This window comes from Palaemon carinicauda, chromosome 16, assembly GCF_036898095.1.
Source record: "Palaemon carinicauda isolate YSFRI2023 chromosome 16, ASM3689809v2, whole genome shotgun sequence".
NCBI lineage: Eukaryota > Metazoa > Arthropoda > Malacostraca > Decapoda > Palaemonidae > Palaemon > Palaemon carinicauda.
Window position 1 is genome coordinate 5,068,180 of NC_090740.1, and position 27,566 is coordinate 5,095,745.

At 36.9% G+C, this 27,566-nt stretch overlaps 2 protein-coding genes across 2 annotated transcripts in view; one reads left to right on the forward strand and one right to left on the reverse strand.

The window, feature by feature from the left end:
- The first annotated feature begins 2,554 nt into the window (after positions 1–2,554).
- On the forward strand, positions 2,555–7,719 carry Prp31 (pre-mRNA processing factor 31). The gene is made up of 2 exons (XM_068389564.1): positions 2,555–3,830; positions 7,308–7,719. Exons 1-2 carry the CDS (start codon positions 2,638–2,640, stop codon positions 7,648–7,650), a joined length of 1,536 nt encoding a protein of 511 aa, XP_068245665.1. The 5' UTR covers positions 2,555–2,637; the 3' UTR covers positions 7,651–7,719.
- A 4,703-nt stretch (positions 7,720–12,422) lies between these two features.
- Positions 12,423–27,566, reverse strand: part of LOC137655640 (superkiller complex protein 3) — an 88,012-nt gene continuing 72,868 nt past the window's right edge. Inside the window, exons 19-24 of the mRNA XM_068389565.1 lie at positions 25,745–25,898; positions 23,722–23,875; positions 19,403–19,577; positions 18,380–18,586; positions 14,762–14,935; positions 12,423–12,658 (exon numbers count right to left, since the gene is read on the reverse strand). Of these exons, the coding sequence (XP_068245666.1) occupies positions 12,539–12,658; positions 14,762–14,935; positions 18,380–18,586; positions 19,403–19,577; positions 23,722–23,875; positions 25,745–25,898 (984 nt within the window). The 3' untranslated portion in view covers positions 12,423–12,538. The remainder of the gene's footprint in view (positions 12,659–14,761; positions 14,936–18,379; positions 18,587–19,402; positions 19,578–23,721; positions 23,876–25,744; positions 25,899–27,566) is intronic.

Genomic DNA, 27,566 nt, shown 5'->3' on the forward strand with positions numbered 1-27,566 from the left:
ACCCTCAAGCAAGAGAACTCTAACCCAAGACAGTGGAAAACCATGGTACAGAGGCTATGGCACTACCTAAGACTAGAGAACAATGGTTTGATTTTGGAGTGTCGTCCTCATAGAAGAGCTGCTTACCATAGCTAAAGAGACTCTTCTACCCTTCCGTTCAAACTAGTAACTTACTACGGAAGCAACACCTCAGTTTTTTTTCTGGAAATTTTTAATCAAAATCTGTAAATTTGTTAATTGAGGTTTCCGCTAGTAATATAAGGGACTCAAAATAGTGTATTTGCAAGATTCTATTCAATCATGTGATTTCTAATGCTTTTGTTAATATTGCATTGTTCTATTATGAAACCAATGACGTCTTAAAACGGAAAAGAATCGAGAAAACAACCTAACCTAACCTAGGGGTCGTATCCTTACATGCCAGGGGTGATAATGCCACCTACTTAGACTGCCGTATCCTGATTGATTGATTTAAAGTTTTCTGACATCGTAACAACTATGTTGCCGTATTCTAGATTAAGTATAAACCCTTTTTGTTCTTTTCAACCAGCTTCAGTTTTGGGAAGGCAACAATAAACCGTATTTTGTATATCGTAAAACAATCTCAGTTTTAGCGCATTTTAGACCAAGGTAAAACAGTAAAGTTTTACTAAACTAACCTAACCCTGTAATACAGTACAATAATACCGGTAAAACATTTTCCACATACAGAAAAATAGGTTGGCCAGTAATAAGAAAGTTTACGAATGTCCCAACAAACTACATTTCCCCCAAAAAGGTTTGATATAAATTAAAGTATCATACATTAACTAAATAAACATTAATTACGACATTTATTATGGTACTTACCGAAGATAAAAGACCGGCAGTCCAGAGTTCCCACTTCAATAATTGGTGGTTAAGCCACATTATTTCCACCTTTTCAACACTAAAACACCTATAAATTGATTTATATGATATGAATTATGTTCACCAATTAAACACCATAGTGAGACATAGTTGGATATTTGTATATTAGGCGGATAAATGAGTTTCATGTATGGCGATATTACTCTTTCAAATTTAGTAGAAGACTGAGTTTTCCATCATAAACAATCACTACAGAATCCTTAATTTTTTCGAAGGAAACTTAATCAAATTCTTTTAAATTAACCGTAAATCCAACAACTAAATATATATATATATATATATATATATATATATATATATATATATATATATATATATATATATATATATATATATATATATATATATATATATATATATATATATATGTGTGTGTGTGTGTGTGTGTTTGTATGTGTGCGTGTTTTATTTACGAAATATTATTAAAATCATGCTAATGATATCTAGTGTAATTTAATTTACCAGTTTACGATAAAGAATTAACAGAGGACAAATACGAATTTTCAGAATCCCGGTGAGAGAGAGAGAGAGAGAGAGAGAGAGAGAGAGAGAGAGAGAGAGAGAGAGAGAGAGAGAGAGAGAGAGAGAGAGAGAGAGTCTATCACTTACAAATATAACCTGTTTAAAATCAACCAAAACAAATGTAATAATACTGTTAATAACAATTATAAAATATATATCAGATTCAAAATCTATAGGCCTAACAATGAAGAATGCAGGCACAAGCAATTGTCCACTCCTATCAAACCAATTTCTTATTACCAGCCTTAAGAGTTGATTGACGGGCCAGCCTTCCCTCTACATAACAGTAATAAATATCTGGAAACTATTCTAATGTAGCCTAAAATTTACATTCAAGATTATTGTCTTGAGTTAGAGATCTCTTGCTCGAGGGTACACTCGGGCACACTATTCAATCTTGTTCCTCTTCCTCTTGTCACTTTCAAATTTTTATTAGTTTATGTGTGAAAGATTTATTTTAATGTTGTTATTGTTCTTAAAGTTTTCCTTTAGTTTTTCCTTATTTCCTTTCCTCACTGGGTTATTTTCCCTGTTGGAGCCCTTAGGCTTATAGCACCTTACTTTTCGAACTAGGGTTGTAGCTTAGCAAGTAATAATAATAATAATAATAATAATAATAATAATAATAATGCAGAATTCATCCTACAATACGACAGAAGACAATAAATCAAGAACAAAATACTGGAGGAAGATGTAGAAAGAAAATCACTCTACAACTTAACCATAGATGGAAACCATTTATAAAGGAAAAAGAAAATATCCATCGAAATAGACAAAATTCAGCCGTAGGCCTACATTTTAGAGCACACTAACACTATAATTGCAGTGAAGGAAGAAATTTACAAATTGTCACAAAATGCTAATTATGTGAAGATGAAGTAGAAATTTTAATGTAATTCTTATTAGACTGCAAACATTTAACTAATTAAACCACACCCTGAGAAAAAAAAACAATAAAAAGTCTGCTATTGTTTGAAGTAGAGAATCAGAAAACAATTTAAATATAAAAATATCATTTAAAAATTGTGGAAAGTCAGAAAAGAAATATTAAACGAATTTGAAAAATAAAACAAATAGACCTAAACAAATATAAAAAAAAACAGGGTAGCCGTTACAAAGGTTACGACCCAACACACTTGAGCTATACTACTGTAGTAAACGTTTTCTTGTCAATTTTGCGTTTGTGTGATACGTTTCTGTTGCAATATGTCTTTAGCAGACGAACTCCTCAATGATTTTGACGATGGCGAGGAAGATGAATTACTCGTTAGTGAATTGCAAGCGAGGGGAATGGACTACAGCAATAATGGGCTGAAAGAAAAGGCAGATACGAAGAGCACTTCCAATGGCGAAGAATTCAAGGTCCCATTTCCAGTCGATGCCCCTTCAGCCAAAGCAGGCTTGCAGTCTGTAAGACAAGTGGCTAAATTGTGGGATTCAAATAAACTGAAAGATATAAAAGACCGGATAGATAAATATGCACTGACGCCCAGAAAGGCTGAAGACCTACAGGGTCCCGTCGAGGCAGACCCAGAGTACATGTTGATTGTAGATGCCAATAACATCAATGTCGATATTGACGATGAGATTAATACCATTCACAAATTCGTCAAGGAAAAATATGCCAAACGATTTCCAGAGTTGGAATCCCTCGTTGTGAATCATCTCGAGTATTTAAACGCCGTCAAGGAACTTGGGAACGACGTAGACAAGATCAAGAACAGCGAAGCCTTGGCGCAGATACTGACGCAGGCTACCATCATGGTTGTCAGCGTGACTGCTTCGACTACGCAGGGTACGCTGCTGACGGAGGAGGAACTTAGTGCCATCGAAGAAGCGTGCAAAATGGCTCAGGATTTGAACAATTTCAAGATCAGGATTCTGGATTATGTCGAGAGTCGAATGAATTTCATTGCTCCGAGTATATCGTGCATTGTTGGGGCGTCGACTGCCGCTAAATTAATGGGAGCTGCTGGTGGACTAACAAATTTGGCTAAACTGCCAGCAAGCAATGTACTGCTTATTGGCAAACAGAAAAAGACCATGATTGGAATGGCGCAGACCTCGATGCTACCCCATGCTGGTTATATTTATTATTCTGAAATTGTGCAAGAGGCTCCGGTTGATCTTCGAGCAAAGGTAGCTCGGATAGTGGCTGCAAAAACTGCGCTCGCTGCGCGAATAGACAGCATGCACGGTAGTCCAAATGGAGTCCAAGGTATTCGATTGAGAGAGGAAGTAGAGAAGAAACTTGACAAACTTCAAGAACCTCCACCTGTGAAATCTGTGAAACCTTTACCTCCGCCCATTGACGCTCCTGGAAAGAAGAGAGGAGGGCGACGTGTCCGAAAGATGAAGGAAAGGATGGCTGTAACAGATTTAAGAAAAGCACAGAATAGGTCAGTTGACTACAGATACTGCATACAGTTTTGTTATATGATAATACAATATCAGTCAAGAATTTTGATATGACAATCACATATATCCCTCAAACCCACTATTCTGAACCTCATAACCTTGTAACTTAAATGCTTGCTTATTCTTGTTAAGAATTCCCTTTCTAGTCTTATTGTTCCATATTTGATTCTTAAGTAGGTGTAAATTGGAGAGACGGTGGTCGTAGGGCCGCAGTAAGGATACTAGATCTAGGTTAGGTTAGGTTAGGTGGGGATTTTCAGGTTAGGCTATAGCCTTCTGTCAATTCCCTTTTGAAATATGGTTTTTCTGTCGTAACTTTGAGAATTTTATAATTTTAAAAATATAGATTTCTGTCAAATATTTTCATTAGAATTATTCCAAGCCCCAATAAGTACACCATTCTTATTTTCTTCATTAGTGGTATTGTACCATAGTGTACTATAATTGGTAAAATTATAGTTACGGACGGAATAAAATTTTTAACAGAAAAAATAGTTTTTCCTATAGTGCATTATGTGCTTTCACTAAATTTGACCTTCATTTCAACAGTAAATAAACCGAAAACTCATTAGGCTGCTTAAGAACGGGGATTTTTTTTTTTTTTTTTTAGAAATCTAATGGTTATTGGTACGCCATTCGCTCGCGTAAAAAGAATAACATCAAGCTCCTATGTACTGGCAAGCAGTACATGCTGAGCTGCGCACGCTAACCCCATATATTATTATTTCTTAGATAATTAAGTTTTTATATGCAGTAAAAATTTGTCATTTTCGAAGAAAACGGACGTTTTTTCTATAGGAAACCCGTCTTTTAGTAGAAAAGCTTTTTCCGTTCGTAACTATAATAAAAATTTATAATTTCACAGAATATACTGAAATGGTGTGATTTTGAATATCAGATTATGTTAGATGGACTGCACAGTAAGTTAATTACCTTTTGATTAGTGGTAGTTTGGCACCTTTCCTGTAAGGTAGATATTTATTAAAAATGGGGCTTTAAACTTTATATACAGTAGTGTGAAATGAATAGTACAAATACTCATACTGTATGAGTATTGACGTACGATGTGCAAGTCTAAAGTCAGCTTTTATTAATATGAGTTGGGGTATTTTGTAATTCTTCATTGTCTTGGTTCCAGTGTACTGTAGTTTATTTTTGTTTTATCAAGATTGATAAATCAATATCGAAGTAAATGAAAGTATCATAGATGCCAATTAAGTGTGAAAAACTCCTATTCATTTGTACTTGAATATAAACCTTCATCTTTCGATATCAGCTGCTGTCATTTCGTTAGTTGAGGATCGGCCCATACAACTATAAGTCGACTAAAGCATAGGCCTAGTCCTGATTGATTGATTTAAAGTTTTCAGGCATCCTACATAGTCCTGATGCAGCAGTGGATTGGTGGTTGGGATCGATTCCATGTGAGACTGATCCCTCGCTACTGATGTGACAACAATCTATATTACATTACTCTGTTACAGTGGCTTGTACTGTATAGCTTGTCAAAATACAAATGACTTTTGAAATGATTTTACATACTGTATGTTATAGGAGTCACTTAAACACAACACGAAAACTTTTTTTTTTTTGTTACCTGTGAATTTTCTTCTTATTCATTTCAAGCTCCCTATCTCCATGAAATCTTGGAATTTACATACAAGAATATGAGCTAGCTGTTATATATCTTCTCAAGAGATGATATTCAAGTATTATTCATCATTTTCATTTGATGAATAATTTTATTCTATATGTTATAAATGACATTTTGTTTAGTATTGTATTTGCAAAATTAAACAATTTTGGGCTTGAAATTTTAGTAAGACATTTGGATTGACTTACCTTGATTAGGTCATAAGAGTATGACAATCCATATATGGATTTTGTGAAGTTTTAAATAAATTACTGCTGCTTAAAAATTTAATTATCTAAATGAAACTACTCTGTATTCATTATTCTTGGAGGTGTAGGCACTATGAATGTATAGATTTTTTACATGTATACAAAACTTTCATCCTTTAAAACTGGGATACGTCTTTAATGGAACTGGAAGGGTCGTTGAATTGTTACCAAGCCAGTTCGCTAATGACAGTTGATGTAAGGGAGATGCATCGACGCCCTGCATTTCATAGACTTGCTGTGTTTGTCTTCGGCCGCAACCAACATGGACTGTACGTACACTATTGTTGCTGCTCTCTTTTGACTGTTGGATCTTTCCTTACTTTTGTCTGTGATAATTATTTTTTGAGAGTGTTCTTGCTTGCAACAGCAGAAGAGCACCAAGGGATATGTATTTGGTGAAGTGGATTTTGTTCTTAGCAGGATATGAACTTTTGGAATCTCCCATGTCTTTATTTATACCTTTGGGAGGGGCTGCCTTTACGCAGCTCTTTACCCACATCGAGAATGGTGTTCTTGCTCGTCTGAATTTTGTTGATGTGATTTTCAGGTCCTGGTGGCATGTGGGGTTCCTTAGTTTTTTATACCTTTTGGAGGGGCTGACTTTACGCAGCTTCTTCACCACCATCGAGAATGGTGTTCTTGCTCGTCTGAATTTTGTCGATGTGATTTTCAGGTCCTGGTGGCATGTGGGGTTCTTAGTCTTTGCCGCATACCATTTGGTTTAGAGGATCTTCGTCTGTTTTTGTACAGACCAGTGACTATGAGTTTGTCCTAAGGAAGGCTTGGGACTCGTTCGGTCTTTTCAGGTTGGCACTCTGTGACTTTGTTGAGAGAGTTGGTAACTAAGGCTACTTCTCCCCTGGTGTCTGCCCCCAGTGCTGGTGATGCCAGTGATGAAAATGCTAGGGAGCTTAGTGATGTCTCCACTTGTCCCCCCCCCAGCCCAAAGGGATTGTTAATGACACTACTGCTGGAAGAAAAAGCTCCGGCACTTGTAGATGTCATGCCTTGGACTGGTGTCAATGGAAGCAGACAATCTCAAGTCAGATTGTTCCTTTGTGGACGTTCTTGCTCTCATCCGTGTTTGCAACATCCTTGGGAAAGCAACCTACATGGAGAACCTCGGTCATTGATTGGCACTTTAGCACCCCTCACGTATCAAGGCCATCCTTGAACAAATCTAGTTGGTTTGATATTGGACTGAGTTGGTTTTAAAATTCCCTCCACAACCACATCTCTCAGTTTGAGCTGAAAGGTCAAAGTGAAAATATGACATGTAGAGGGTAGGGGCTTCTTGCTCACACTCGCCACCTGTTGCTAACTATCTCATTAGCAAATTTAATTACCATTCTAGCTCGCGCTGAAAATATCTACTGTACCTGTGTAAAGGACTTAGGTTTTTATAGCTAGGAAAAATACAAATTACTTAAAATATTTATTTGTATAGATAGGAAAAATACAATTACTTAAAGTATTTGTTATACTATATATTGCTACCTCCTGTATATGAGCTGTAGAATTTCTGTAATATTAATCTGGTCCTTTCTTTATTTCAGAATGAACTTTGGTGAAATTGAAGAGGACGCATATCAGGATGATTTAGGTTATACTAGAGGACAGCTTGGCAAAGGCGGTGCCGGCCGCATTCGTAAGGTGACGGTCGATGAAAAGACGAGAGTCCGTTTGTCAAAGACCCTACAGAAAGAGGTTCAGCGTCAGAGTTCCCTGGGGGGTCAGACAACCGTACGGAGACAGGTGGCGGGTACAGCATCCAGTGTTGCATTTACTCCACTTCAAGGATTAGAAATTGTTAATCCCCAAGCAGCAGAAAATAGTAGTCAAGGTCAAGGCCAAAAGTATTTCTCCAACATACTCGGATTCAAAAATGTTACTAAGTAGTGGTCGAAAGTTAAGTCTCTATTATTATAATGTCTATAAAGAAGAATAAAGTATTATCTTTTGTCATGACTAATGTATATTTTATTTCATTTATGTAAACCTTATTGATGTGCTATGATAAAAAACTAGAGGAATTCCCAGAATGTAATGCCTACGCTAAGCTTTTGGTTCAATTTTGTTTATAAAAAGGAAGAGCAGAAAGTTCGTAAGCCAAGATTTGAAACGATTATTTACACTCTTCAGTTCAATTTTTATTTAATATAAAAATAAATTACCGTAATGTACATGATCAATAACAAACAGTTTATTGTACCCAACACCATGTACAGTATAACAAAATATTAACAAGATAAAAATAATGACAGCCTATGTACAAATCATTGATATCTGCTGATTTTGCCAGTAATAGACTTAAGTAATTCTGAGTTTGCTTTAAACACGATAGTCTACATAGTCTACCAAGCAATCTAATCTGTTTTAGTATTATCAAGAACTTGTTGTACCTAGACATCCAAACTATGGTACTGTACACACTCCAAATACACACACTAGCAACTTATCCTTATCAGGTTGTGCAGATAGTTTAACCCTGTGGAGTACATTATCTGATTGCCTTTGGCTACTGAACACAGCCACCACAAGAAAATAACATACACCAACCTGATCAGCAGTCACATATTGGCCACTTTGTATGTAATGGTTTTCTCTTTTGTTTTAATGATACATTTTCTAGGACAGTTTTACGATTACCTACTAACTTTGTTCCGTCTCCTTATTCTGTAGTTTCATATTGGTTATCGATGGGAGTGTGTTGAGTTAGGAGATTTTTGGGTATGGTAGAGCAGCTGGTACTGATGAAGTCTACCAGCAGAGCATTGTACAGTACTTTGTTTCAGTACTTGCTCTTACAGTAATGTTAACAATAATGATAATAATGGTAATAATAACGGTGTCATTTGAATAAATATTATTATAGAGCCGGGCAATGTATAAGCGACTGTCTGGTATGAAATTACATATAGTCAATGGTTAGGCTGAAGGAACGTAGAGAGTAGGGGTCCCCTTTTTGTTTTGTTTCTTTGTTGATGTCGGCTCCCCCCCAAAATTGGGGGAGGTGCCTTTGGTATATGTATGTATGTATTGAGTGTCGGGGATAAAATTTGTAACCACAAAACTCTGTTGTTCCTATCTAACACCACACACTGATATGGTGGTGTATATTACTGTATTGTTATATTTGTAGAGTACTATCACTACCGTACCCCTTAATTAGCTAAGGTTTTACAAGTACTGTAATTATTTATAGTTGGGTAAGATGACATATCACTCTTAAGTGATAGCTGCCTTCGCGAGGTTGGCTCACAACCTTAACAGCTAATCACCTAACACGTAGCCTTTATCTACTGTATAGTACAGTATTTTGCATACAGTACATAACTGTAAATACACTTTTAGTAGCTCTTTTTCAATGAAAGTACGAACATTTATGCACCACAAGTACAACATAAAAAGACAACAAAAAATGACTGAACAACACCACTAACTATTCAGGAGGTTCTACACAACAAAATCTTGTGATGCATGATGCAATCCTTAAGGTGTAGAGGTAGCGTTCGGTGAACGTGAAGTGTACATACAATACCAAGTACAGAAGTGAACATGAACTGTATAATAAAAATCCTTACGTAACATGTACGTAAATTAACTGTAAAAGAATTACAGTACTGTATTTAGTTACAAATACTAATGGATTTCTCTCTTTCTCTTACACAAATTTATACTGTGTGGATGGTATTTACAAATTAGAGTTTAGATATATAACTTACCAGATAATATCCTGTAAAGAGGCATTTGGTGAGGGGGAAGAAGATAAATCATGCAGTAACAAATGGATGAACGATAAAGGGTTGTAACTGCACGGCATGATACGTCTACATGGACGAGCCGTCATTGCTGTAAAAAAATTATTCAAAATATGGGTTAGTGTACTGTAAGTATGTATTAGATGTTCCACATGTAAGGTATTAATATTTGCAAAATACTGTATGTAATGTACAATGTTTCAAATACAGGTAACTTACATTATTACTGCACTTTACAGTATTTTGTACTGGCATGTTTAAAAGCTGCAAAAATTTATTGAAAATTATCTTACCCTTCTGGTGCTAGGGAAGGAGGATTGCTACACCATCATCATCATCAATGTTTTGTGGGAACTCAACTGTGGTTGCTGGAGATGGGGTTTCACATTCAGAAGAATCTGTGGTTGGAGGAGGAGGTGGCTGTTTCACACGAGGGGCGAAGAACATCGTAATGGGGAGCTGCTTCACTGATGCCTTCATTTCACCCACGATGCTCTTGTAGGCTGAAAAGCCCTCATCCATGATATGCATGAACTGAAGGGCATACACCATTAAAGGGTCCATGCTGCAGGCCATTTGTTTTCAGTCCTCCACCATCCATGACATCTCTGCCAGCTTTTCAAGTGATGCCCTCATCCTCTTTATCCGGCTCATCAGCCTTGTTCTCCTCTTCCTCACTTGCTGAATGGACTAAGCGAGCCAAGGCTTCCTTGATCAGCTCCTCTTCATGCCCCTCAAGCAACTCCCAAGACATCATCCTCAGCCACTTCCTGGAAGCCTTCGACTGACTCTTTCCTCGCTAATGTCACGATCTTCTTGATTGCTGAAAGTCTATACCAAAACTGAAGCCAGCAAAGTCCTTCATGCACCCTGACCACAGATGTTTCCAGCATGCATTCACAGTCTGTGGTTTAACATTGCTGAATGAATTTTCAACAATAGACAGACAGTCTGCAGCCAAAAAGCATTTCTAGTACTGTACTGGATAAAATTGAGGGCATGATTGTTATCCATGGCTGTTTAGAGTCGTACCATCACTCGTCTGCTGTAATGGGCCTATAAGTTCTTAATGACGCCCTGGTCCATCAGCTGGATGAATGCAGAGGTGTTGGGAGGAAAGAACATCACTTGCACATTAGGATGATGTAGCTTTAAGCATTATCGAGGGTCAGCAGGATGTTAAACTCCAACTCTTTATTCTGCAGGTACAGCTCACCCTCCAAGCAGTAATGAAACCAATGTAGAAAGAGCTCACTCATTGTCTACGCCTTCTTATTGTGCATCCAGTAAACTGGAAGCATGCTCATGTTGTGGCGTTGGAGTGGAGGGAGCTTTGCTTACTTGTAAATAAAGTCAGGCTGAATAATGTGCCCTGCGGCGTTTCCGCACAAAATCAACGTACACCTGGGGAAGATAGAAAAGGCACAATTATTAGAAGGGGGGTTTAAATGAACATGTAAAATTTCATAAAATGCAGTTAGAGTAAATATGCATATTTTTTCAACATGCAACAAAAAATTCTAAAAAATTACATACATCTAAATTAGAGAAACCAAAAACAATTACAGTGTCAGCGTACTTGTCCTTAGCTGTCCTGAAATCGTGAGCATGTCATTCCTTCTGGGCAATAAATGTCTTCTGAGACCTGTCATGTAGTGAAAAAAATACATATTGACACTATTTTTCCCTTTTGGAGCCTTTGGGGTTATAGCATCTTGCTTTTCCAACTAGGGTTGTAGCTTAGCTTCTAATAATAATAATATATACTATAATTATTATTAATTCAAATTAAAACTATCATTCAATTTCTAATGAAATTTTTATCTGTACGTATGCCAATCATATTTACTGTTACATTAAATGTGTATACAGTTGAACACAATAAATAAAGCAAATAAAAATTTCACATCAATGTTCATTAACTTAACAGTTTCATCCATATTCCAAACTTGCTCTGGTTTGCAAACCTCCTCGATGATAATGAGAAGCTCGCGCTGGGAAACCTTTGTTGTCTCATGGTCTGCACAACCCAACTTCCCAATAAGTTTTAGGCTTTTCACTGGAAATGCCCATTTAAATTTATCAAACCAGCTTTCGCTGGCTTGAAAAAGCATATGCGGGGAAGATGTATGGTCTTGACTGGTGGTCGACTGGGGTTCATCTTGTGTGAAATTCTGGAGCAGAGTCTTGGCTTTATCCTGGATGATGAGAGAATCTATTGCTATTCCCTTGCGATGCTGATCCTCAATCCACAAAAATATTATATATTACATTCTGATGGATGAAGCCATTTTTCCTAGCCTTCAATATAATCTTCACACTGCATGGGGCACTTGCCACCACGGCAGCATGAATGTTCTTTGCGTTCTCAATATATCTCACGATACTCTTGTTTAGCCTGAAAAGTTATTCAATGGCTGCATACGACATCCCTTCTTTGCAATCACTGAGAACTATTATCTTCTCTTCAAAAGTCATGACCTTCCTCTGCCACTTAGCGGTACCTTGTGAAGAAGCAGCAGCTCTCTTATGGGCATGGCGTCGAAAAGAGAAGATCACTTACTGCTTGACAAACACTTGTGAGAGAGGCTTTTGAGATTAAGGACGCTGGGATATTGAGATCGAGTCAGCCAGAGAAGTGATGTTGTGAAGGGAGAGAAATGGTGCGAAGGCCAGGTGCAAAGAAGCACAGGCAGTTTGAAATCGTTGGGCGAGTAAGCGAAGCTTTATTTAAATATTATACAGCTCTCTCTACTGAGAGAATCCAAAACTAAAAAGACGGAACCCGCCGACTGTAAGACCCCTTCCCATTATTTGTTGTGCCTGAACATCTGGCTGGTTTGACAACAATATAACATGACTACTGTACCTTGTAAGAGTTAATATAAAGGGATCAAAGGAGACAAAAGATCATCTGGACCAATTTTATTCTTCATTTAGAAATGAATAGCGTTATTTTGGATTAATGTGTCTTATATGTAATACTTTCATAATTGGCAGGTGACTGAAAAGAGCAGATATCACCATTATGTAGGAACACCTTTGCCAATATCTTTCCCAGTTGCTACTGCCTCCAGCCATGATGATACACGTGACGATGCTTTTTTCGACCAAATTTCAGCAAGTTTCCCAACATCATCCTTGATCTGTGAATTGGAAAATAAAAGTTTCATCAAATAATTCTAAGAAAAGGACTAATGCCAAATGCACTTAAAAATATAAAACCTTACTAATTCAGTGTAAAGAAATATATAGTATACAAAACTCGTAAAATACATAATCGAGCATGTATTTGTCCCCACAAGAATACAAACCATCAAAGCTAGCTCAGCGGTTAAAGTTTTAACAAGGTTGTTATAGCTACTAGCGGGTAAGCCGCACCCAATTAACCCCTTCACTACGAGGCAGCAGATCCACCCTTAGTAGCTGTATGTGTATGAGGTTTGCTACCATTGGATATACATGCACACTTACCCTATAATAACCAAGAATTCCATGTTAATTGTTTTGCTGCTAACTACAGATTAAAATTTTCATAAGTTTGCTTTATTTTCTATTGTATTTCACTTCAAACAACTGAAAAATTCTTTCTATTTATTATGAAGTGATAATAGAAAATTTTACCAGAATTATTCTTGTTATATAAATTTACGCTAAATACCAGTAAAACAATGTGATTCTGTGTAAAAAACTTTTATATTCATTGTGAAGTAATTATGTGATTGCGTAACAATTCCACGATAAATAGCCGTCAAAAGATATAAAACTACTCGTCAGTAACGGACAGAATTGTAAAGAGAATAGTTTGTTTTCTTTGACACAAGGTCTATTGAGAGAGAGAGAGAGAGAGAGAGAGAGAGAGAGAGAGAGAGAGAGAGAGAGAGAGAGAGAGAGATTTAATTCACAGCTATTAATTAACTGCTTTAATTATAAATTTAAAGTGAAAAGTAATTTAATGTTAAGTAATACAGCACCTTTTTGCATTGTTGGCATTTAATTCATTGTAAATCCAGAGAATCCTGGCAGTTAAATGGCAGGACAGGATTAGAAATGAAACTATAAGAGAGATTACTCAAGTGCCATATGTGGATGAGGGGCTGGTGGAGATGGTTTTGGCACGCTCTTTGCACTCTGCATGAGAGATTAGTTCACCAAACTATCAACTGGACTCCACAAGGCACTAGAAGAGTTGGAAAACCCAGGCCTACATGGCTGAGGACTATGAAGTGGTGTGAAGTAGATGATGAATGGAGAAGTGTTAATTCAAAAGCTCAAGATAGAGACGACTAGCAAAATTTAACAGAGGCTCTATGCATCAATAGACGTAGGAGGAGATGATGATGATGAAATCCAGGGAAAACATGTGAACTGATGGAATAGGCTCAAAAGATGTAAAAATAAGGGAGCAAAATTTTGGCCAATTCATCACGGCCAACAAAATATAAGTAATTGACACAAGGCAGCAATAAAGTGCACAGCACAGGTTATTACTAAATATATTTAGAACATAATATAGCTGAAATAAAATGAGTTGTAAAGTCCTTCAAGTTTATCACCATACACTAAAATAAGAAAAAGATGAATATGATGCACTGACTATCAATGATGATTTTAAAAGAAAATCTAAGATAACATTGAAACCTACAGTTCTAGATAGAAAACTTGCCTAGCCGAGGAATAAGAAGCTGTGGGTAGTGTCCCATCCTCAATAGGTAACAACTACTAAGTAACCAACAGTAAATTCAGAATGGTCTACTTTTATTCCATAGTCATGTAAAACTACCAATAATGTAAGATATTGGGACTTTTATATAACACAAAAATTCCAAAGATTGTCTTCTTTGTCTGCATATTTTCCCACTTGTATGTGGGGTCGATGTTTCTGGTCAGCTTGAAGAAGACCATCTTTGGAATTTTTGTGTTATATAAAATTCCCAATATCTTATATTATTTGTAGTTTTACATGACTATGGAATAAAAGTAGACCTTTCTGAATTTACTGTTGGTTACTAGTAGTGATTGGCTATTGAGATATTGGGAATTTTATATAACACAAAAATTCCAAAGATTGAATAAGTTGTAAATCATATGAGGAACTTTACATAAAGTAAGCAGGCAGTATGCATACCTAGCAATGGACTTTAGTTAATCTTCACTACATGTCTTATGTAACAGAACCCAGACTTACTGCAACAGTTGGCGATCAGAACTAAGTGAACTGCTTTTATCTATTAATGGATATACTGTACCTGATTTTGATTGGATGCCATCTTTGCTGCGATAAGGACAGCCCAGGCTTCTGGAGACCCAGGGCACATGATGACAGCTCTTTGTGCCTGACGTAAGCTGGTTATCCTCTTGCTATTATCAGCTGTCTTGGTTGAGCTTGTTCCAAGGGCTGCAATGACACTTGTTACAGCATCCTAAAGAACAGATAAAAATATAAACGCTTGCTATTTAGGTACTATATTCATACATAGAGCAAAAAAGTTAACGTATTAATTTTATTTTCATGGTATCTACAATACACAAGACATAGGAACATTCTACATTAACACTTTTAGTAGAAATCTAAACAAATTTCACAAAAAAAGATATAACTTTTGATTTGGAGTAATTTCATGATAGATAAAATGTAAACACTTTCGTTTCCTCTACCCTTGATGAATCCCCAAGTCTCCAACAACCAACCTGGCCACATATGTGTTTTTTGTGGCTTCATATTCACCTTAATTTCAAATTCTAATTCTTCATTTAGTGTATAGTAAAACATCCTTATCTGCTGATATACCAACTGCTGATTAGACTACCCAACTACACCAAGTTTAATTGGTTCTGGAAGCTCGGTCGCAAACAGAAATTCTCGAAAACTAAAACAATATTTCCTGTAAGAAACAGGAAATTCACTTGATGCATTCCACGTCTATAAATACGAATACACTCAATGGTTAACAGGAGTTGGTGGTGAAGTTATAGTGTATGAATATTTTTTCATTTTGGTTTTACTATTAATATTCTCATACAGGATAGTATCATATTAATAATGCAGTAATATACAGTATACAGTACAGTAATGGTAATTTCTATACTTGGCATTTTAGTGTAGAGCATCACATTAAAAGGCTTATACATAAATGAAAGAGAGACAGCACTTGGGATATCAATATTACCAGCAAAAGATTTTACTGTACTAACTATCTTATTACGTATTACAGCTGCAGTGCATTTTAGTTTAAAAGTACAATTTCATTTCTTGAATGAATATTCAGAGCAAAAGAAAACAAAAACCATAGAGCTTATACTAGCTATTGGCCACAGAATTCCACAGTTGGGGGGCTTGGAACATAACAGTTGCGGATAAGGAGGTTTTACTGTATTTACTCACTGACATACTTCCTAAATCAAATGAAAAGCATGGCCTGACTTGGTTTAGAGTTAACTAAACAAAACTTATCATGTCAAGACATATAACAATAAATCTTTTCATATCATTCCTATGAAAAAAATGTAATATGTCAAACAGATATATGACTACAAATAAATTTTCTAAACTGTAACTTGCACTTTTCCTCACTACTGTATATAATCCTTTGTCCTTTAAATAGGGAATATATATTTAGCACGAGCTGGAATAGCCGTTGAATCATTAATGAGGTAGTTAACGACAGGTGGTGAGCATGGGCGAGAAGCCTTGCCCTCCACCTGTCAGAAGTTTAACTTTAAAAGAACTCAGGCTTGTATAGCTAGGAAAATTACAAATTACTTTTGAAACGTCACTTATTCCTACATGTATACAATCCTTTTGTCGTTTAAATAGGAACTCTCAATGATTGGGGGGCCGAAGTCCCCCTAGAATAGAACTAGTTAGTTTTTTTTTCTTCCATGGAAATATCATTCTACCTGGTCTTGTACGGGAGCTAAGATGACTCCAGCAACCTCTTATGTGTCTATGCTACAGATGAGTAGACTGAAAGGGCCTGGCCAGTCCAAGATGGTACATGGTCAAATGAGAGATACTTTCCCCCAAGGAGATACCTGTCCGGAATAATATACCTATCATATGATGATTAATGAGTTAGTATAAATTCCATCCTCCTTCCCCTCGTTGGAGAGGTTGGGGGATATACTTCTTCAGATCTAAAGAATGGAGTTAAGATATATGACTTACCTGCATCAAGTCACATCCAGTGTGTAACGTTTTTGACAGCTTCGTCCCAAGATGGGCCATAAAAATGAAGAGAAGAGCCAGTCATTCTACCTTTCATTTCAGACTTACATCTATATGTTATCATAGACAAGATGCTTCCTGTCTCGTGTGGAAGCTGGGTTGGCTACACAACTACTTGAGCAACCACCACAGGACCAAGCACAAAAAACAGCGAAAGTGGTCCGTTTTAACACCTGGCTGAATTTCAGATTCCTCTTGAAGGCTAGGGTCGGGTCATTACTGCTGATTTTGTAAGCTCTGATCCTAGCAGGTACTTACTGCAGACCATCTCAGCAGTTAAGGCGTACACAATATGGATAGTCTCACATAGCCAGAAAGAAACAGAGTTCCTAGACACCTCTTTCTTGACCCTACCAGTGTTAGGGAAGAGTCACTGACACTCAGGCCTGAGGTGTTGGGTTCTCTTCCAGACGCAAAAGCATCTCCTCTCGATCATGACCCGACACTTCAAGAAGAGAGGGGATGACGGTGGTAGTGTATGTGTTTTGTACAGACAAAAGGAAACCTACTTCCAACTAACCTACTCTCTTTGTCAATGCTAACACTCAGCGCGAGTAACTTAGTGAGACTGTGCAACTAGCCTACTCTCTTCGTCAATGCTAAGGCTAGCAAATGCAGTCTTGATTGTCAGATCTCTGTCTGATGACCTTCTAAAAGGCTTGAATGGGGTACGAGTAAGAAACTTGAGAACCAGGGTCACGTCCAACTCTGAGACAACTCTCACAAGGAGAGATTTACACTATTTAGTCGAATGACCATACTCAAAGCTAAGCAGTAGTCTTTGACAACTGTGACAGAGAAGTGCTTCTCTCGGCACAGGAAGACAAGGAAATCCGCCATCTTGGGTGCAGTAAACACCACATAACAGAACTTGAAAAGCTCGCCGACATAGCTCCAAGGGATTCTCACTCCTGATGCATACTTTCCGGGAACCAAGCCAGGAGTGTATTCGTGTGTGTGTGTGTGAGTGTGTGTGTGTAAGCAGACGCACTCACTGAAAGGACGGTCAAAGCAAGAACTTCTTGTCTTCAGGCATTACCAAGGCAGACCCTGGAGAATGCTTAGCTCTCTCTCTCTCCCCCTCAAAATACAGTAAATGCCTGTCACTACATAGGAGGCCATGACCCAAACTTGGTACACAAGGCTGATTGTGAACACTCATGCCCCTTACAAGACGCAGAGTGTGTGTGAATCTACAGCCGATTTACACATAAACCAATTGTAACATTCACCCTTTCCCTAGCAAGAATAAATCTCTGACTTCACATCCATCACAACCAACAGCCAACATTATTTCCTACAAAAAATTGGTGAAAAGTTCAGTTAAAGGCACAACAGCGTGTCCATACTCGTTTCTGTTGAAAACATAAGTGCTGGAATTCTGACAAGTGGAGGGGCGGGAGATTCTCGCCTGGGCTCACCACCTGTCATTAACTACTTTGGTGACAATTTCAACAGCCTTTCCAGCTCATGGTGAAAACATATTCTCTATTTAAAGGATGAATGGTTTGTATAAGTGTATGAACAAAGAATAATATCTAATAAGAAGTTACTGTATTTTAACACTTTTTTTTTTTCAAAAAATATTATATCTACAAAGATACAAATTATGAATTAAAATTTAGTAAATCAAACTTACTTGTGTAATACTCTTTGTATCTCCAGCTGCTTGGGCTAACTTAGTAGCAGCAGATGCACAGGTTGTAGCAGCCTTATTGATGTAAACCTGTCCAGGGGCCTTTGGTACGGTGAGGAGGTGCTGGGCGAGAGATCTCCACAGTGGAGAGCTTGAGGGATGTTGGTGAATAATTCTGCTGAGAATAAGCTTTGCACCTTTCATGTTACCCTGCAAAAATTATACATAAAATAACATGACTAATAATAAATATCATTTCATTTACATTCCTTTTCTCTAACAACTAACACATGAAGGTTTTTAAAGGTCACTCATGAATGGCAGAGGGAAGGGACAGTGACACTTAGTTGGCAGGAAAATGCCCTAGAGACTGACCATATATACATATGATCAGTGCCCAAGCCACCTCTCCATCCAAGCTAGGACCAGGAAGGGCCAGGCAATGGCTGCTGATGATTTTTTTTTCCAACAGCTGGTAAATATAACATAGTTAATATATCATTACATTATTTACAAATGTAAACATTTAGAAGTATAAAGTTAATTGAGAAGGATTACCATCCTTGTTTTGGTGATTCGGAACTGTTACCGATATAAAATATCATAACCATAACACTTTCAAACAAGCTTTTCTATGAAATGTAGACATAAAATAGTAGTAAAAACCAATATTCTAAATGAAAATAAATTATTTCAAGGGAACTTTTGAATAAATTCCTGGTAAAGTTTGAAGTAGTCGTTACTGCTCTAATACCTTACTATTTCATAAACAAGTTTCTTTCTATTTTGCTTGATAAAACAAGCTGTATGACTAAATCTACTAAACTTAACCAGTTTTAATGGCAAAAAAAAAAACATCACAGGCAATGAGTGAATACAGTATATACAACTCTTCTGAAAAGAATTATAATAAAAATCACAATGTTATCATCATCTCCTCCCACACCTATTGATGCAAAACCACAATGGCAAAACAAGAAGTATTATTTTCTAAATGAAATAACGTTCCCAGCAAATAATCCTTACATTGGAAGTTGCTTCAGCAGCCCTCAAAAATGCAATATGATCCAGGTATTTTGGGTCATGTTCATATGGGTTAAGTTCTGCTAACGCTGCGCCCGTGAGCACTGCGTCCCCAGAAATAAGGCCGAGTGCTGCAAGAGCCAGAAGTCCATGAACCGATGCACCGCGTAACTGAGACCTAAAGAGAATAAGGTTATTGGTAATTTTCTCCAATCATTAAGTAAATACTTCCTAAATTTATTTACATAATCTTAAACACCGAAGAAACATGGCAATTAAAAACTGGCGTAGATCTCATTCTAAAGTTACTTGTATATGTAAAGTCTAAATTCTACAGTGGTATTTAGTGGTTCTACAGTAGAAATCATGTTGATCTAGTACAACTAAGACAACTACAGTCAATACTAATTATGAAACTTTGGCATACAGCATTATATTAAAGAATCACAATTGTTTCAAAGGACAGAATTTTCTTCACTAGTACCACTAGTATAATTATTCATGTAGTGATAAACAATAAGACAAAGAATTGGTCGAATATGTTAAATACGTTCTTAAACCTATATAAACCTTTTATCTCCTTTAATAGGAATGTCTTTAGCTGCCATTGAATTTGTTAAAGAGGTAGTAAAGAACAAGAGGTGAGAGCAGGCTATTATTAACAGCCCTCAAAGACTCTTCATTTTCATTTTCAGCTGCAACTCGTTCAGTTATACTATTTTGCCCTATAACAAAACAATTAATTCTTTGTCTTTTACTTATGCTGTAGTTTTGAATACTTGTATGCTGACTTTGTCTGTCCTTATGGAGATGAAACAGAAAGTATGTAAATACCTGGGAAAGGGTAGAGTTTATGACTAAAATGGTGGTTGTTCCACATTCTCTGTACCATTTGTAGGAGGCATGATTGTTCACAATCATCACCGTGTGCCGAGAGTAGATCGTGGCCTACTGTTCGGTGGCAGGTGTTTGATTTGAGGAGAAAAATAAAGCCTAAGGACTATCTTTCTTCAAACTTGGCAATGCTAATGCCAAAGAAGCTCTCACCATCAAAAGCACAGGCCACCAAATTTTTTATTCATGCTGGTGTATTGGTTTTTATCAAACTCTTTTATTTTTAGTCCTCAAGTGTTCAAAACAGTAGTACAGATATTACCTATATCATCAGCTTAATTAATATGTTGTTCCTTTGAATGAATTGACATAATTTCTAAGGAAATTTATTTCAAATATTTGTAGGATTCCGATTAATTTTGCATGGACTGCCTTTAACAGGTCTTTTTTCAGCTTGCATGTATTGCTCCTTTGCAAGTTTCTGCAACTCTTCAACTCCTGTCCATGGCATTGGGAAGGCTTAATCTTTTATTATTATTATTATTATTAAATGCTAAGCTACAACCCTAGTTGGAAAAGCAGGATGCTATAAGCCCAGGGGCCCCAACAGGGAAATAGCTCAGTGAGGAAAGGAAACAAGGAAAAATAAAGTATTTTAAGAATAGTAACAGCATTAATATAACTACTTCCTATATAAACGATAAAAACTTCAACAAAACAAGAGAAAGAGAAAATAGATAGAACAGTGTGCCTGAGTGTACCCTCAAGCACATTCGACCAATTCTTTGACTTATTGTTTATCACTACATGAATAATTATACTAGTGGTACTAGTGAAGAAAATTCTGTCCTTTGAAACAAATTGTGATTCTGTAATATAATGCTGTTTGCCAAAGTTTCATAATTAGTATTTACTGCAGTTGTCTTAGTTGTACTAGATCAACATGATACTAATTTGTCCGTTGACATGCCACCTCTTCCCCCTCAGGAGCAAAGCAAGCTGACCTGTAAATATTATACCCCTACCATTTTTTCTATACGAGGACTTGATTGCTCTTTCCAACCCAATTATTCTTGGAACGGATGTCCTATATTATGTCAACATCTTGGCTTATGAATCTGTACCTTCTATCACACTCACCCTCTCCCCTGCCTCTGACTCCTATGGCCATGCTTTCAACAGTGAGAACAAGAAAACCCTTCAAGTGAAGGACCTTAAATCGTCACTTGGTGCTGTGGTGGCTAACTGAACTACCACATTATCAATCCTACCCTGACATAATATATATCACAATACAGAAACAATAAAAAAAACAAGTTTCTGTGTTTCATATACTACCCCAACCATACAGGAACACAGTTGTTTTCTACGTTTAACAACAACACTTCTATAGTCTCAAGAGAACTATCTGAAATAGTTTTGATTAAACTATTGAAAACTTGTAATAAGATTAAGATCTGGATGCTCTGCAAAGTTTTCTGTGGTAAGAATTGAAATAACCCGTCCTATAAACTTTAAAGAAAAATGTTCAATTATATTCTATTTCTGAGTACAAATTTCTTTAGTCATCAAACTTGAAAAAAAAAAAAACTGTATTTAAGGACTTTGTTTTGTTCGTAAAAGCAGCTGCTTGTTTAGGGTATCTGCTTAGTTTAAATAATTCATTAATGTCTTACGGGAGATATGGTCTGAACAGTAGAAGGGAAGCAGAATTAGTAAGCTCATTTTCCACCTGGGAGAACAATTTAATCACTCAGTCCGTGAAAAGTATATGCCATTTTAGAAGCATCAGCAATTGACAGCATAACACTAGGAACTATCATTATTTACCAGAGCCATTCTATTTGGGTACAATTCGGCAATAAACTCTGAAATGGAGATACTCACTCAGTTTAGCCTCTTCTGCTTATTCCTCACAAATAGTTCCGTAGAATTATTTGCTTACTAACCTTTACGCCCGAGCGAGGCTAGCGACTATTTTCAGAAGTCAGAGTATTTAGCACTCACATTAATGCTACTATGGAAAATTTAACCCTTTTACCCCCAGGCTCTTTGGAAATTTCCAACCCTTAACCCCCAAGGGGTTATTTTTCCCCCAGCACATTTTGCAGTATATTTTTTTCTAAATTGCTCTAACAGCCTTAATTTTTGTCATAGAGAGGTCAGGTTGGTCTCATTCTCTTGGAAAATGCCTGAATTTTTTCAAAAAATTATCAAAAATATGAAAAAAAAAAAATTTTTTATAGCATTTTATTGCAAGGACGTACCGGTACGTCCATGGGGGTAAAGGGATGAGTTTTGTGAAACGTACCAGTACGTCCTTTGGGGGTAAAAGGGTTAAGATGAGCTAATGGCCGAGCCAATGCAAGACTAACCCCTACTACCACTCCATGATACAAAGACTTCTAAGCTTTAACCAAAGATTTTAAAGATTTAATTAAAGTGAATCACGTTCTACACAAACTATCCAATATGAAACTATTATATTATTAAACAAAAGGTTGCTCATGAGTGCTTAATTTGGCTGGAGGAAGGACTACTATGGATCCAGACTGCCTACCCGGTATTGTATCTCAGAATCAAATGATTGTAGGGAAAAGACTGAATTAAGAACATGCGAGGGATTCATGTCAGATGGGCCTGAAGTAATTAAGAGAGCGAAGCTTGAGAGAGGCAGTTGACTCTGTAATACATTGCGTACTAATCAACCCTTTAACCCCCAGGCTATTTGGAAATTTCCAACCCTTAACCCCCAAGGGGTTATTTTTTTCCCAGCACATTTTGCAGTATATTTTTTTTTAAATTGCTCTAACAGCCTTAATTTTTGTCATAGAGAGGTCAGGTTGGTCTCATTCTCTTGGAAAATGCCTGAATTTTTAAAAAAAATTATCAAAAATATGAAAAAAAAAATTATAGCTTTTTTTTGCAAGGACGTACTGGTACGTCCATGGGGGTAAAGGGATGGCTTTTGTGAAACGTACCAGTACGTCCTTTGAGGGTAAAAGGGTTAAACTCTTACAGACTGGTCCATTAGAATTTCTGGGCATAACTTTAAGAGTTAGCCTAAGATTCAAATTAGGATAGGTTAGGCTGGGATAGCTGCATTACCAATGCTTGAGGCCTTTGAGCAGGACAAACAAAACAAAACCAAGCTAATGAAGCTCATTACTATTAATTCCTACAAGACGAGGAAAAGTATAATGTAGGAATCAGCAATATGATTGCCAGGTGAGGATAGCATATAAATTCTGTTATTCATACAGTACATCGCTGATGTTTTTAACCAAAAAATTTAAAATTTGATGTTTTCAGCAAATAATTATTCTACTCAAAATATGTATAACCATATTCATAATAAATTATCCTTATCTTTGCAAGCAATTATAACATGATACTGTGTCTATGCATTTCAAGTTTCCAATTTTCATCTCCAGTGTTGATCCAATATACTGAAAACAAATATCAAATATTTGACTCAAAATCCTTACCCTTGGAAAAGAAGTTTCTTCGCTTCATCTGGGTTCTGGAACTTGTACTGTAAGGATGCCAAAGCAACTAGTATATGCGATTTTTGTGTGTCATCAGGAGCGAGCCAATGGAGGGCAGAGGTGTAGCCATTATAAGCTTCTTCAAATTTACCAGCTATAAAAGAAAGAAACAGAACAGTCATTTATCAATGTAATACAAATATATTTATTTTGATTGTTTATTATTTCTTCTGCGGTTTATCTATTTCCTTGTTTCCTTTCTTCAATGGGCTCCTGTTGGAGCCCTTGGGCTTATAGCATATTGCTTTTCCAACTAGGGTTATAGCTTAGCTTGTAATAATAATAATAGTAATAATAATAATAATAATAATAATACAAATGTTGATGAAATACAAATTTGTCAAAATGAATGAAGTAACAATTTATCAATGCAAATTCATATGAGAGAGAGAGAGAGAGAGAGAGAGAGAGAGAGAGAGAGAGAGAGAGAGAGAGAGAGAGAGAGAGAGAGAATTACTTTTGTGTTCCTGATATACATTTGATCTCTTCTTACCAATATGACTAGGATATGAGATGACGATAGAAAGTCCTCTTGTGTGCTTATTGGTGATTTCAACAATCACCATAAGGAGACGTTAACATCTGTTTCTCCTGCTGATAGCCATGGCTTAGGAGTTTTGGACTTTGCCTCTGAATTGGGCTGTGAACAAATTATAAGCAAGGCTAATGACAGGTCTGGTAACTGCTTGGACCTGGTATACACCGACTCCCTATATGTTACATCAAGTAAGGTTGGTCGTCCAGTACGGATGTCTGATCATGCCTTAAAACTGAGCAGCCAGTCCATGATATGTCTTATTTTTGTAAGATATACAGTATGTCACAAATTTTTAAGTAATTTGTATTTTTCCTAACATACTTACCTAGAACTACCTTCTTAGGAGTTACTGGTTAACTCTACCTAACCGACCAGCTTTTTGTATAGTTTACCCCCCTCTTCCCGTTTTCTACGGGGTCAACCTCTGGCAGTGCGGTACGTGCCCTGAGGTGACCCCGGGGTCGGGCAGCGTGCTAGCTCAGGTCGAATTGCCAGGAAGTTTCTGGTCGCGACGCGATAATCATCGCGCCGCGCTCTCTCGTACCTTGTGCGACCCTTTGTGTCCCCCGATCCTTTGTGCTTACCGCGTGTTACCCACATCAGTCGGGATTAGTCATTACTGTAAAAAATTTGAGCCTGTTGTCCTCTTCAATGAGAATTTGGCCAAAATAATTGATAGGCGTATACCTTTTTATGATTAGAATACTGAGTGAAAGACAAACCCTGATTCAATGATGATTGTAGATGTGCCAATTTGGAGAAACGGGAGGCTTATCATTTTTGCAAGGGTAACAGATCAGATTTGACTTGGAATAACCATATTCAGTTATGAGTCGTTGCTTCGAGTTTATGCTTCAACTGAAAAAGAATACAATTTGACCATACATGCAACCCTTAACATAAGTGGTTAGCTACCCTTAAATCTTTATTCTTTGATGTAGACTTAAAAATTCATTCCTTACTTGAACTAGATGGTTCTGTCACCGTCCAAAGGAAAAGGCAACCCTTTTGGCTAATGCATTTGATAGTGAGCAGAGTAACGAGAAACTCAGTCACGTGAAATTAAAACACTCATGATGGACCTTAGTGCTTGTAGAGGTGTAGACCCAAATGGTATTTTTTCTTTGTTTACGATAGAGACTGCTAATTTTTTAGGCTTCTCAGTTGTCTTTTATTTATTTTCTTCTTTTTTTTTTTTGCATAATTAGCACATGAATCTAATAGAATCACTGAAATTATCTTAAAGTTCATCTTTCAGAAGGCTAAACTCACTCTCAGATCTTTGCTCAGAGAGCCTTTATAACATATACAATGCTTCTAGAAGGCTGAAATCACTCTCAGATCTTTGCCAAGACAAACGATAACAATAAAGTACAGTACTGTACATACATATGCTAAAATACTAGATTCAAAATGCTAACATACCTTTCAAACTTGCAAGTGCAAGTCCACAATGTGAAAAATAGTCAGGTTCTTTGATTGCCGCATAATATTTCATCGCCTCTTCCACCTGACCGAGTCCAGTAAGAGCGCGTCCTAAATTACAATAGACTCCATCACGAAGCTTGACAATTTCAGGCTGCAATGAAGAATAAATTCTTTAAACCAAAATCAAAAGAAATAAAATATTAAAATAAATACAGAAAAGGTTTAAAGGTAAATGAGTAAGTTTTAAATTTCAACATATGTACGCAGCATAACTAAATATGAGAAACCAATACTGTATTACAAACCAAGAGTAAATATGACACTGAATAATGGAATTCTAATGATAACATTTATTTCAATACTAAACTGTGGTTCTCCTCTCTTCCCTCACTTAAGCTCTGTCTTTTCAGCATCTATCATTAAAAATCAAAGTACTATACGGAAGTTCTTCAACTTGCATACTTAATTGGTTCCAAAAAGCAATTTGTAAGTTGAATTTTGTTAAATTTTGGCCTAGGGTAGTCCTAATCTGAATCCCATGCCTAGGATTTCCAGCTACAAAAGTCAACAAACAGTTGGGTTTCATATGAAATAGATATCATCATAAATGTCATTTTGCTTACTGTATTAACTTTAATACATACATACATATACCAAAGGCACTTCCCACAATTTTGGGGGGTAGCCGATATCAACAAATGAAACAAAAACAAAAAGGGTACCTCTACTCTCTCCGTTCCTCCCAGCCTAACAAGGGACTCAACTGAGTTCAGCTGGTACTGCTAGGGTGCCACAGCCCACCCTCCCCCGTTATCCACCACAGATGAAGCTTCATAATGCTGAATCCCCTACTGCTGCTACCTCCGCGGTCATCTAAGGCATCGGAGGAAGCAGCAGGGCCTACCGGAACTGCGTCACAATCGCTCGCCATTCATTCCTATTTCTAGCACGCTCTTTTGCCTCTCTTACATCTCTCCTCCTAACACCCAGAGCTTCCTTCACTCCATCCATCCACCCAAACCTTGGCCTTCCTCTTGTACTTCTCCCATCAACTCTTGCATTCATCACCTACTGTATTAACTTTAATAATGTTTTATTACAGTATTTCTTAATTTTATCTTTATTATTTTCAGTTGGATTTGTGTTTGAATCTCTGAGTGTTTGAATCTCTGAGTTTTTGTAAGCCGAATGTTTGCAAGTTGAGGATCTTCTGTACAGTAATCCTCACCAGCCTTCACTCTAACGAGCTTTTACCCTAGTATGTTATCCTTGGTCATGCCATCTGTGGCTTCATAATCCAAATTATCTTGAACTCAAAACACCTCTTGACATCACTAATTAGTGGGACAGCGGGGTAGGTAAGCAGGTGGGGAGGAATTAGATGAACCACTGACGTGAATACCGTGAGACCTTCTACCGGGGGGTACTCCCGTGGTGGCGCCTGGGGGGAGGTTAGAGGGGACTAGAGATAGTTCCTGCTGGCTAATGGTCGCCCGAGGAGGACGATGTAAATCGTCTCTGTGGAGACCTAAAACCCGCAACTTTAACTTTTTTTTAACATTTTATTACTAAAATTCTGTTTTATTTCAATTAATTGCTGCATCCCAAACTCTATGGAGGTGGGTAAGGGAAGGAAAGAGCCTAAAGAAACTACCTTAAAATTAAAACAATATATAGACCAACCTAAAATGACTCACCTTTTCAAATCAATCAATAAACTATTTATGGTTGAAGAGTAACTTCAACTTTACATCAAGCAAAATGTAAGCATAGCACTACTGTATAGTACTTCATTTCCTTAATATAAATTTGCAGTATT